The sequence below is a fragment of the Cyrtonyx montezumae genome, unplaced genomic scaffold (genome assembly GCF_038088225.1).
Source record: "Cyrtonyx montezumae isolate F1298 unplaced genomic scaffold, pur_monq_1.0 scaffold_36, whole genome shotgun sequence".
In the NCBI taxonomy this organism is placed as follows: domain Eukaryota; kingdom Metazoa; phylum Chordata; class Aves; order Galliformes; family Odontophoridae; genus Cyrtonyx; species Cyrtonyx montezumae.
In genome coordinates this window covers 11,304,766-11,318,132 of record NW_027072041.1, presented here as the reverse complement: position 1 = coordinate 11,318,132, position 13,367 = coordinate 11,304,766, and the positions used below count along the sequence as shown (strand labels likewise).

The window sequence follows — 13,367 nt, the reverse complement described above, 5'->3', positions numbered from 1 at the left end:
AGTTAAACGTGCTCTTCTGTAAGATGGGATGTTGTCTCGTATGTTGTTGGCTCCTGTCTTGGAATATGCAGTTAAGTAGTGGGACTCAGTGAGGGAGAGATTTCTCTTCAGGAGTTCAAGAGCTGTGTAATTCAAACAGGCAAAATGCAAACACCTGACTAAAGTAGGTAAGATGTGCTGAACGCACAAGTCACATTGAAAGGATGAGTCAGCAAGCCTCCTTTTTAAAAGAGTAAGATCTTAGAATAATCCAGAAGCTACCATCTGCAGTACACACTGTTGTGCATGACCGCTGGCATCAAAGGAAGTTGTGATGTTGGCAGAGTTTCTAAAACAGACATCAATCATATAATTTCTTCCCTAAGAATTACTGTGTTGACACTTTAGATGATTGATTTCCGCACGCAAACCCAAACTCCACACAAATATCCCCATCCCCACTCCTAGATTCCATTCTGAATTCTGTGTTCATCTCACCACAGAAACACCTGGTGGTTTTGAGAAAGCTTTTTCTTTTGCATAGTTAATTAATATCTAGTTCTGAATTATTATATCTACTTATTACTGTTGGATAGCACTAAGATTTCTTACCACCTGAGCAGTGAAATAAGATTTCACATCAGGAAATGATGGGATAAAAATATTTCATATTCACACCATTATTATGTGCATGGAGTGTGGTATTTGATACAACTCTGTACTTGTTCCTACTCACAGTTTTACTTGTTTTTGCTGTGTGTTTTTAATTACATTACAGAATAGCTCGCATATGTATGCAGATATGATTGGAATTCCCTCAGAGAGAAGGAAGAATCCTTTCTCATCTTTAAAAGTGGAAAAGTAATCTTGACAGCTAGGCTGGATATTCACTTACTATCAAGTTTCCCAAAGAATACTGAAGGCCTATTTTTGGAGAAGCTCTTTTAAAAGCTATTCTTTTATAGATGGCTTTTGCACTTATTCTCAACCTCCCAGTCCCAAATTGTTCACTACTCATACTTCTGTAACACATTTACATGGCAGCAGAGATATACTTAAGCATTGTTTAAAGAAAAAAAACACAGCTGATGTAGCTAGAGATGTCCCTGTTCATTGCAGGGGAGCTAGACTAGGTGACCTTCAAGGATCCCTTGCAATTTAAATGATTCTGTCATCTGTTTGAAAAAACAATGGAGGAAAAGCAATGTCGGGTGGTTTTCCTGCACTCCTCTCAGTGGTGAAAGGGCAATGAAAACCAGGCAGCATTACATAGCAGCTTCTGTAGAAAGCAATCAGTACAGCAGTTCTCTCTTGGGTTTGGTTTATTTTTGAATCATTATACCTCGTCACCCAGCGCTGAGCTTGTAGAAGCCAGGATTGATTAAAATAGTTCTGTCACAAGTTTCAGGAAGTTCCTATACAATGTTGTGTTGTGTCTGTTCTGTTTCTGTAATGCTCCACACTGAAGCTAATCATAAGAACAAGACCTTGCCTCTCTTTCAGTCTTAACTTCAATGCTAAACATATGTCTATTCTTTACATGGACTTTTTGCACGCATGAAGTTAAACAGATTCTGAAAGCAGTCTGAAATCTGAGCCCCCTCTATAGACTTGATGCTATAACTTTAATTATCCTGTTAAGCCTGTGAGAGAAGCCTTTAAGATTTACAGGGTGTGTTATATGAAATCAAGCAGTTCTCCCAGCAGGAAAGGATTTTCAACGGCTTCTTTTACTGCTAGAGTTTGAGAAATGCAGAAACCGTTGCTAAGCAATGATTCTTCTTCTCTTAGAGCAAATGTTTCTTTCAAATGTTTCTGTTTCTTTCCTGCTCTAAATTTCCCTTCCTCTGCTTCAGATTGAGCAGGTTAGCTTGGAAAGCCTGGACGTGGACAGTCCTTTGGAGATGAGAGTCAACATTTCAAGGCTGGACAACAAGGAGCGCATCCTAGAACTCATGCCAGCCATTGAGCCTCTTACCAACCACGTGCGCTACGTTATCTCACATGGCAATGATGATGGTGTTTTTCAAATCCATCAGAGGGATGGACTCAGTTATTTGCACACAGCTAAGAAAAAGTCAGTGCCTGGAACATACACACTGGAAATCACTAGCATTCCTCTATATAAGAAGAAGGAGCTAAAGAAACTGGAAGACAGCAGTGAGGACAACTACCTCCTTGGAGAGCTCGGGGAAGCTCTGAGAATGAGGCTGTGGCTAGAACTCTACTAGCCATCTTCCAGACTGAGTCCAGTTCTTCAGTCGCTTCTCTTCATCTATTTACGCACCTGAACGTATCTGCTTTTCTAAGGCTTTGGAACAGTCACTGACTTTTAGGGGATGAAGGGAGAAGGGAAGACTTCTCTCTATTCTACAGAGACTGCAGAACCACCCTTGCAAGAGGGGTAACTTGTGGCAATCATGATTACTGTATCTTTTATATAACCTCAATTTAAAAGTATATTAAAAAGCTAAAGTTTGAGGAATCATCATATGGCACTAAATGGCACAAAAAAAAAAAAAAAAAGTGAGCTATTTTTTTCCTGTTAGCAGTCTGTAACACGTTGGGTATTTTGCTATAGTTCCTAATTAAAAAAATATAGATGTTTATTTATTTTTAATGCAGTAATATATGGAGAGAATAACAAATTATGTAAACAAAAAGGGAAACTTGCTTGTTTTTCTTTAGATTTATAAATTTGAGCTATAACATTTTAGTGGTACTTTCTTTTAAAAAAAAAAAAAAGAGAGAGAGAGAGAGAGAGAGAGAGATTTGGAAGATGTTTCCTTCTGTATTTGTGCCAGTCATTCAAATAGTATATAAGTAATTGTAAGATTTATCAGAGCTGAGTGAGCACTGTGATACATCTTCTGGCTATTCTAAAGTGCTCATGAAAAACTTTGAGTGTTCAAAGGAAAAAAGTCTTGAAGGACAAGAATTGCAATACTAGTTGCAGCAAAGATCGTATTTCACAGCAGGTCAGTAGGACTGTATCTCTGAATCAGCCACATCCGATAAAGTAAGAGGCACAACCACTGTAGCAAAATACCTTGACTGCTTTTAGTACCATTAGAATGCAGAACCAAACCGTACTGTACTTCCTTCCAATAACCTCAAGGAACCACACATGCTAACACACCTCATTCTCAGAAAAGGTGCTCCACGTGCTTGCGTTACTGTAGGCAGCTGAAGAAAACGTCACTCTGAAAGGGACACATGATGTTTCATACTGTTTGGTGCTGGCTTGAGTTAATGGTGCATTTACAAAGAAAAAAAAAAAGAGCTGTATCAGGACTGCCATATGTGCAAACTATTTATGCAGTGCAGACAAGGAAAATGTGTATTTGAAATCCATTTGTTAGAAGTTTCATTAATACTGTAGTTATACACCGTACGCCTCATTTTATCGTAGCTTATTTTGTAAGGACGATGTGTGTACAATGAGTTGACATTTAGTTTACTTTAGTAATGTTTTTTAAAAGATGTTGTACCGTTATGTGTTATGTGTATGTCTCAATGGTGCTTTTTCTGACAGCTGGTGCCTGTAACCAGTTGTGTAACGGAATCTCATATGTGAAAAAAGCCAAAGCTGACTCCAGGATTGTTTCAGTCACATATCGGTGCTGACCAAAGATTACTATCAAGTTATACTCAGTGGTTTTTCTTTTCTTTTGTTCTTTATGGGGATTTTTGAGAAAGAAAGAAAGAAAAAAAAAACAAACATTGTACATTTTTATTAAAATGTTTGTAAGAAAAAGAAAGTTCTGTTTGTAGGTTTGTATGATAACACTTTTCTTGCAATAAAGCTTATTTTCGGGTAGTTTGGGGCTTTTTAAAAGCTAATGTTATTTGCAGTAAAGAAGCATCTAATTGCAAACTTGAAGGATTCCAGAGGTAGTAAAGATGGTTGTTGTGGTGCAAATGCTTTTTCACTTAGAAATAAAGTTACACAGCACTTAGGAGTAAGGTTACACAGCATTTGCTGACTTAGTTCCTCTATCAGCAGAGAACTAAATCAGCCCTACGCAATTAGGGCTCTGTGTTGATTACCTCAAAAACAGGTCATCGTGTAGCAGGATCGAGGAGGCTATCTACTAAAATAAAAAGCTCTTTAGAAGTCTGATGAATATATCCAGTATAGCACTGACTTAACAGCTCCGATGGCCAGTTTCCAAGAGGGCTGGCTGCTCTTTGTCCAAAATGGGAGCTTTCCAGGAAACACTTACTGCAAGAAAAGCTGTCAGACTAAACCCAGTAGAGCATTATCCTCTGCTGCCAACTCTCATAGGAGAGAAAATAGTAGCAACGCTCTCACTAATATCTCTGCTGAGGCTACAAGTTTTGTAGGATTTTACTGGAATACAGAGAGTTTTTGCAAGTACTGTGAGCGCAGCGGATTTAAGGAGCCAAGCACAAATCAGCATTACAGACCTTTTCTTCTAGACTAGAAATTTCCATCAGATACACTCATGTTAATTTCTCAGTTAACAAACTGTAAAGAAACTGTACCTATTTACTGGAAAGGTGGTATTGTCCTCTACCACTTTAAAAAGCACCAGACAGCAATACCCATAGAAAAGCTGTCTTCTTCTTCCCCTCAGCTTCACATCCACTTGAAATAAAATCTCAGACTTAAAATCAGCTCTGAGAAAAAGGTCCAAAACAGAACCACTTCGTCCCCAGCCAGTCTGTCACAGCAGATGCTTGTATCCACACTACACCTAGTTCTCCAGTCTACTACATTGCTGGGGGGTACTGCTGACTTCAAGCATTCAGTAATTACTTCTGAGGGCTCTGTGTCCTTTCTTCATAGTCATAACTTAGGGCACCCAGTGCAATGCCCTGACTATTCAAACAGTCCACATGCCATGATCCTTCCTGGAAAGAGCAGACCTGTAGTAGCTGTTCATAGGCCAGGTTTTTCAATTAGCATCCTAAAAGAAGTATTTTTCTACAGGGCTTTGTTAGAATCATAGAATCATAGGGGTTGGAAGGGACCTCAAGAGGTCATTGAGTCCAACTCCCCTGCCAAAGCAGGCTCCCTACTTGGGTTGACTTGGAACCAGTGGTTCAGCTTCGGTGTAATGGATGTGTTCTGCAGACAAACAGCACAAGAACTGCCTCTGCATTCAGCCCACAGAACCTGGAACCAGCAATTCACAGCAAAAAAAAAAAACAAAAAAAAACTCAGCAAAAACTCTCACTTCTTGGGTTTGATTTCTAGTTCTTCCCACATGTCATGCATGTGGCCAGGCACCTAAATGAGCATGGGCTGTGAAACATATTTTACGTCCAATGGTTGGATTTACATAATCTACTCCGATGGGATCAAGATTCACAGTCGTTTGTTCACACTTCTTTTAAAAACAAGAAAAGGAAAACAGGGGCACAGAGAAGTTCAGTGTTCCACATGTAGCATCAGATTATAGTCCCTATCATGGCTGCTTATGCATTTGACACCAGGTTGCTGTAGCAGAGAGAGAATACATATCTTTGTTCCCACAACTATACAGAACAGACTACCCATACCTGCTAAGAATTTCAGTGTGGGTCATATGGCAGAAATGTTTCACCTGAGAACATTGCTTCAGGATGTGTGTCCAGTAGAAAGTGTTTCTGCCTGGGGCTAACCCAGCCCTTGAGACATAAGGAACTCCAGCAGGAGCTGACAGTGCTGTGTCATCTCTCTGAAGCCTCCAGAAGAGCTGGTCACCCACGTGGAGGTTTTGAATTCTGAGCTCCACGGCCAATTCAGGAGCTCTGCAGCACTCTCATGCACAGAAATGTGTCTGTTGTCTCACAACATCTCCCATGCAGAAGTAAGCAGCGCTAGATGACATCCAGCCAACCTTACAAGCCACTCCTACAGATGACACATTGAAGAATTTAATGAAGAAGTGATGAATACAAGTGGACAAGAAATAATACAGTCCTCTTCCTCAAGGATCTGAACTTCAGTCACTCATGGGAACAGCAGTTGAATTGAATGGATGATAATAGGATTACAATGGATGTTAATCGCGTGATTACAATGGGATCATTCCTACCACAGTGAGGAAGTCTTTGTCTACATTTCCCAAATAAATACTATACAGAGTCTTGTTGATAATGTAAAAGTACCTCAAACTGAGGGGTATCATCTGATATTACCAAAAGATCAAAAGGAGCTGAATTTAAATTGGCATAAAATAAACTTCGTTTCCTATTCCAACAGTTTTAATAAACTGGAAATGAAATATAACAAAAAAGCCACAATGCTTAGAAAAGATGAGCCAAACAAAACCCCCCGTGATATATTTAAGGCTATGCTCGCTCCTGAGGTACCTCAGATTTAGGATCATAGAACCATAGAATTATAGAATCCTTAGAGTTGGAAGGGACTCTGAAGGCCATCAAGCCCAACTCCTCTGCATTGAACGAGGACATGCACACACTTAGATCAGGCTGTCCAAGGCCTGATCCAGGTTTGCCTTAGATATCTCCAGGGATGGAGTATCCATCACATCTCTGGGCAACCTGTTCCAGTGCCTCACCAGCTTCACTGTAAAGGACTTCTTCCTCCTATCTAACCAGAATGTGCCCTCCTTAAGCTTGAAACCATTTCCCCTTGTTCTTTCACCACAGATGCTGCTAAACAGTCTGTTCCCTTCTTTTCTGTAGCTCCCTTTTAGACATTTGAAAGGCGGCTCTCAGGTCACCTTGCAGCCTTCTCCTCTCCAGGCTGCACAGCACCAGCTCTCTCAGTCTGACTTTGTTGGAGAGGTCTTCCATCCCTTGGATCATTTCTGTGGCCCTCCTTTGGATGTACTCCAACAGCTCCATGTCTCTCCTGTACTGAGGACTCCACACCCGGACACAGTACTTCCAGTGAGGCCTCACCAGCACAGAGCAGAGGGGCAGGATCATGTCTGTTGATCTGCTGGCCACGCTGCTTTTGATGCAGCCCAGGATACAGTTGGCTTTCAGGGCTGTGAGGGTATATGGGTGGCTCATGTTCAGCTTCCCATGCATCACTACCCCCATATCTTCTTCAGCAGGGCTGCGTTTAATTTTTACATTCCCCAGCTTGTTCTGATAGTGGGGGTTGCCTTGACCAAGGTGCAGAACTACACTTGGCTTTGTTGAACATAATTAGGTTAACATGGGCCTGCTGTTCAAACCTGTCTGGGTCCCTCTTGGATGACATCCCATCCCTTTTGTGTGTTAGCCACACCCCACAGCTCGGTGTCATCAGCAAACTTGCTGAGGGTACACTTGACCCCAGTGTCCATGTTACTGATGAAAATATTAAAGAGTATCAGCCCCAGCACTGAGCTCTTCAGGACACCACTCATCACCTGTCTCCATCCAGATGTTGAGCCATTGACCACCACTCTCTGTTCTTGATCCAGCAGCCAGTTCTTCATCCACAGAGCAGTTCGCTGATCAAATTCATATCTCTACAATTCAGAGAGAAGGATGTTGTGGGGTACTGTGTCAAACACCTTATTGAAGACCAGACAGATGACATCAGTGGCTGTTTCTTCGTCCACTAGTGTAGTGACACCCACCATAAAGGACCACCAGGCTGGTCAAACAGGATTTGCCCTTGGTGATGCCATGGTGGTTCTTTCATATCATCTCCCTGTCTTCCATATATTCTCCATGATCTTTTGTGGAACAGAGATGAGACTGATAGGGTGGTAATCATCCTTCTCACCCTTCTTAAAAAATGGGTGCAATGTTGCATTTTTTCCAATCACCAGGGACTCTACTGCCACAACTTTTTAAATATCATTGAGATTGGCAACTACGTCAGCTTATTCCCTCAGGACTCTGTGATGTACTTCATCAGAACCCATAGAGTCGTGGATGTTCATGTTCCTTAGGTGGACACGGACCTAATCTTTGCTTACAGTGGGAGAGATGTTGCTTCCCCAATCCCCTCCTACCAAACCAAACATTTGAGGGCTGTGTGGAGAGCAGTCATCAGAGAAGACTGAGGCAAACAATTTGTTGAGTACCTCAGCCTTCTCCTTGTCTGTTTTTTACAGCCTGCCTGTGTCATCCAGTAGGGGAGGTATGCCCTTCCTGGACTTCCCTTTTCTGGTTGAGGTACCTGTTGTAGTTCTTGACTTCCCTTGCTGAATTGAGTACAAGCTGGGCCTTGGCTTTCCTGACCTCATCCCTACACAGTCTAGCAGCTTCCTTATAGACTTCCTTTGGTATCTGCCTGTTTCCACTATCTGTGCATTTTATTCTTGCCTTCCAGTTTTATGTCTCTCACTCTCAATCAAGGAGACCAACATCACCAGACAGCACAGCCAGCAGAGCTGCATCACTGCAGTTTGTTGTTCAACAAGCCGCTGAAACCTGTAGGAAAGCACTTTTCTCTATCATCCAGTGAATTATTAGGCACAGAGTACACAGTATTTTAAGTCTTTGGTTTCAGTCTGCCTAACTCTTAATGAAGTCCTTCCAGTGTGTTGTATAGTTACACTGATCGTAACACAGAAGGATGGTCAGAAAAACCTGCTCTTGATTCAGAGCTGAGTTTCACTGGGAAGGCTGCTAGTGTGGCACACCTACTAATTCCTGGACATGCTGTAAGCTATGTGGATCAAAATTCCTTTCCCCTCTTAGTATGTGATGCAAGAAAACACCATTTCTAAGTATCCCACAGAATAATTAGGTCCATTCAATCTCAACATAGCAAGACTTTGGCTGAACAGCAGCTGACCTGGAATCCATGTTAAGGCTGACACAAAAGCAGAAGAGTAAAAGGAAATTTCATAGTTAAATGATTTCCCAACCGGTGGGAACACAGATGAAAATGTTATAAATGCACCCACTTCAAATACCCGAGTGTGTGGAACACAGAGCCAGCCACAGCTGAGCTGTTCCCTTCTGCGCAGGGCGAGGAACATCCACCACTGCCAAGGCCTTCCCTCCTCAGAAGAAAAGCAGTGGCTCTGGTCAGAAGGAGATGGTGTTGCTCACAGACAGACCATTCATGTCTGTGAACCCAACATGCTGCACGGCACTTCAGCTCCTCCCTTCCTGCACTCTTCCTCTTCGATGGACCAAAGAGGTTCTCATGTGTATGTGTTTGTGCCTCACATCCCATCTGACCGCGAATGTTCTTCAGCTCTTTCCAGAGAAAGGAAAACAAAACTTCTCTTTGTCAGAACATACGTTCTTAAGGAAAGCACAGCCCAGGCGAAATATCCAAGAAAAATACCACAGTAACCAACACCTGAATTGAGCACAACCAAAGCAAATGAAAAGCTCTCTTTCCCATGAAGTTACATTAAAAAGCCGCCAAAGCATTGCTACTTGCGAGACAAAAGCTGGTGAAGAGGACGTGAAATGAACCTCAAATATGTATGTGACTTGGCGTTATTAATACCAAAACAAATAATAAAAAAAGAGACAAAAAACCCATACCAAGACCCCCAAACCACAACCCTCGCTTCCCAAACATGCCTTATTCATGTAAGTGTTGAAAAAAAAAAAAAAAAGACACTTGTGACCAACTGTTTCCAAGTGTGAAGCATAGGAAGATTAAGATTTCATCAAAAATCCCTGAGGAGCACCTTGAGAGCTCACTGAGAATTGCAAGCTGTACCACTGAACACAACTGATCAATTTCACAAAGTCAAATATCCCACTGTTTTTATGGTTTTTGTTTGCTTGTTTGTTTTTCTTCTCTCTTCATGTTTTAATTAAAAACTGTATGCACTTTCTTCCTTATATACTTCTATGACATAGACCACAGGTGTCAGAACTTCAGAACTTTTGGCTTGCCTGGGCCTCATTGAGCAAAGATTTGTCTCAAGCCACGTATAAAATATATAATAGAGCTAATGTATACCACTAACAAAACTTTATTTTCATACATGCTGACATCCACTGTTTGGTCTCCATATACGTCCAGCAAGCAACCCATAAATGTCAGTGGGCGCCATTGTTTCCATGTGGAGGAATTCAATTACACATCTCTGCTCCATCCATGCTTCCATGTCAGATGCCATTCTCTCAGACTGCCCCTGTGCTGCCCTCTGTCATGTGGCTGCAATGTGGAACGGCATGTGAAGATTTGGCCTCCACTGTACCACCACCATCTGGCTCTGACAGCGTGGGCATCATAAAATAGGAGGGATTACTTTCGGAGCAGGCTTCATACCACTGCTCGTTGAAGGATATGCAAAGGTTTTAATGAGAATAAACTTAACAACACTCAACTGTGCAATCAAAAGCAAAATGTAATTCTATATGAGCTTAGCCAAAGTCCCACGGGGAAGCCCACACTTTACTCTGTGGTTAACCCTGATTTCGTATGTTAATAACGTGAATGGCTGTTGTTGGTCAGCTCCATAAAATGTCATTTCCTTTGAGGCGCAAGCTCTGCTTGGCAGGAGCTGTGCTTTGACCTACGATTTCTAGGTTACTGATGCTTAAATTACTATGTTTCACAACAAGCAAGCATGCTTTACTCTTGAGCCTTTATTTTGCACTTAACGTCTATTTGTTCTGTTGGTTGGTGTTGTTTTTTTATATATGCACCCACTCCTCATGGTACATCCTGAATAAATAGAACAGCAAATTCATTGAACACCAGATTATCAGAAACATCCTCCCATACACACATTCTGCTCTACACTTCATGTACACTTCTCTTGTGCGTTTGTCTGGGGGCTAGTTTATACCCTACGCCGTTGGTAACAGCACTGACAAGGAACTAATCTGGATACCCCCATCATGTGCTGTCATCAAACAGGTCTGGGAGTGAGGACATGCCAAGGCTAATCTCAGCTCTCCCATTTTCACCAGGAACCTGTGGAAATCCTTCACTTATAACTTCCTCTACCCATCTGATTTGCAGAGACAAAATTAATTGCTGACAGGCTAGAACTGAACGAGGTTCAGCTATTAATTGGAAAGCATTTCAAGAGTGGTATTCTCAAGCTCAGTAAGCTTGAAAATGACAAATGCTGCAAAATTCTGCCTCCTTCGGTAGTTCAAATCAAGAATATTGGAATTTTGGGGATGACAGTAGGCATTTTGGGGATGGCAGATATTTGTCTTGTTTAAGTATGGAGCAACAATATCTTGTTGAAGTGCTATAATCTCTCTGAAATGCAGTTGGACATCAGTCAAACTACTCACTCTGCATTTCAAAGGTCTTCTCCAAGTGAAGCTTTTACTCTTTTAGCTCACTAGTTAACACAGATGGAAGTAACCACTAAGAGAAAAGGATGTCACCATGCTTTGTGAAATGGTGGGTGCCTCCCAGAGGCCATTCGAAATCAACAAGCAGCACCTGCATGGAGACTAGTGCATCCCATATAAGAGTATTCTTACCACAAAAGGAAAACAAGAAATACACAGCCTGCCTACTCTTGTCCAGTTCAGTCAGAACTATGAGAAATGTATTGATAAGAAGTCCCATTGTGCTGATATGCACCAAGCATATTGAAAGTAGCAAGTCATTTAGCCCATGAAACAATAGGAACCGTGTAAAACTGAGTCATCTGTCTGACAGTGCAATCGTGTTCATTGCCTGAAAGGCAACAGTGCCACCGTGTGTTACTGTAGTTTGAATTCTCCACAAATTCAGCAGAGAAAACTTCTTTCACTAAAACCAAGGTTATCAGGATTTGAAACCGCTATTTCGTATTTATTATGATATGAAAACAGAAGGACTAGAGATGAGATACCCAGACCCTAAATCCCCCACCGGAACTGGATCCACACGCAGTTTTCCCTGTGTATGTCTGCAGGGGGTGGCAATGTGCAGCCTTCCTCCTCTTGCACGTGGGTGCAAGCACTATTTATTGCACACCACTAGCACCTTATTTCACAAAGTTTCACAAAAAACACAGTAAAAATGCAGTAAAAAACCACTATGCATGAGCAAACACCAGAGCACTTCACTGACAGGGAAGATGCTGATGCCACTACTTTTACAGTAAAACATCAATGCTGACAAGCTGCTTAACACCTGCAAGTAGAACAATCGCTAAACTTAAGGGCTCACACTGCTAAGTTCATCTGTCTCACACTACATCTTGTGCATTAGGAAACATTCCAGCACTTTCTTCCTTCCTAAGAAGTCACTGAGCTCCTGACAGCGCACAGCTCCTTGGAGGGAAGGAGCTCAGAGTACCTTATGTTTTAACAGAAATGCCCTCCCTCCTTTTGCTTTGAGGAGGCACATACTGCTGCTTTAACTATCCTGGTTCAGAAGTTAACAGATCCACCGTTTCCACTACCTTATTCCTCTCCCTTCTAAAGGCAGGCACCACTATGAAACAAACCTGTCTCAAACCCAGAAATCTGCATGCCATGCTGTCAACAGGCACATTTGATAAAGAGATTTGATACTGATTTCCATTCTGTTGCTCTCCAAGTGTCACTCCTGTGGCCTACATTTAAATATATATATTTACTAAATTAAGGACAGTGGTTAGTGGTTTGAAACTCCTGGGGGTTAACTTTCAAAACTGTAGTCATCCAGCTGTGATATGAGACAACAAAGCTGATAAGGTTACAAAGTTCTTCAGTGACTCTATGCATTGCCCTTTCTAGTTGTACTTTTAAGTTAAAATTCCTCATATCCCAGCATGCAACCAGTTTGAGAGAAGTTGGTCCTTCACACATTACTTAGGTAATAGGAACAGATTTTTCAAATGGTTACAGTCCAGCTTAGACATACCACATGTTGCTGATTAGTCCAGTGTCTTTTATGTCATGAGATGTCTCAGAGCAAAACAAGGATTACTTTTCTTATGAAGCAAACACTGTCTGTGGGCAGCGGCAAGCATTCCATTCACAAATAAATATTTCTCTCCTTACATTGCACAACTGAATGGCATTTCAGTAATTAGGTCCTATGCAAATTCCACAGTAAAAGAAACAGCAGATGCATACAGTAAGCAGAAATTAATACAGTTAGAAATTAATCAGTTAAATCACGAACGTGATTCACTATCCCCAGCAATAAAGATATGCTTTGTTAGACGACTCAGTTGTACTGAATTCACTTCCTTTTATTGCAGTGACATCCCCATGGTACAAAGTATTAACTGCAATAGTTACATTAAAACATTAGAAAAGCATTTGTGTGTGACAGTTACAGTACAGTATCAAATATTACATCTTCAAACCAAGTGGGTCAATACCCACAGATGCTCAAACCTTTAAACTATTTTCAGTTATTTTTAAATATGCAATGCCAGAAAAGCATATAAACAGAATGTTTGTAAAAGGAAACCTAAATACAGAGTGAGCAAATAAATAACTGATTTTCTCCAGCTACTGCTGTCTTTCTAAACCCAAACATAGAAACCTAATCAATAGAAAGTATGAGTTTCCATGTGTCAGTGATATTTCATTTTTCAAGTAAT

The 13,367-nt window shown here is 41.3% G+C and overlaps 1 protein-coding gene across 4 annotated transcripts in view; it reads left to right on the top strand.

Moving 5' to 3' along the window:
• FBN2 (fibrillin 2) overlaps positions 1-3,700 on the top strand; it is a 166,125-nt gene extending 162,425 nt beyond the window's left edge. The window contains exons 65-66 of one of the 4 annotated variants that reach the window (XM_065745584.1): positions 483-494; positions 1,836-3,700. In XM_065745584.1, coding sequence (XP_065601656.1) covers positions 483-494; positions 1,836-2,210 — 387 coding nt within the window. In that variant the 3' untranslated portion in view covers positions 2,211-3,700. Of the gene's footprint in view, positions 1-257; positions 270-482; positions 495-1,835 lie in introns of all 4 variants that reach the window. The other 3 variants (XM_065745583.1, XM_065745582.1, XM_065745581.1) reach the window with 3 other exon arrangements.
• The last annotated feature ends 9,667 nt before the right edge of the window (positions 3,701-13,367 follow it).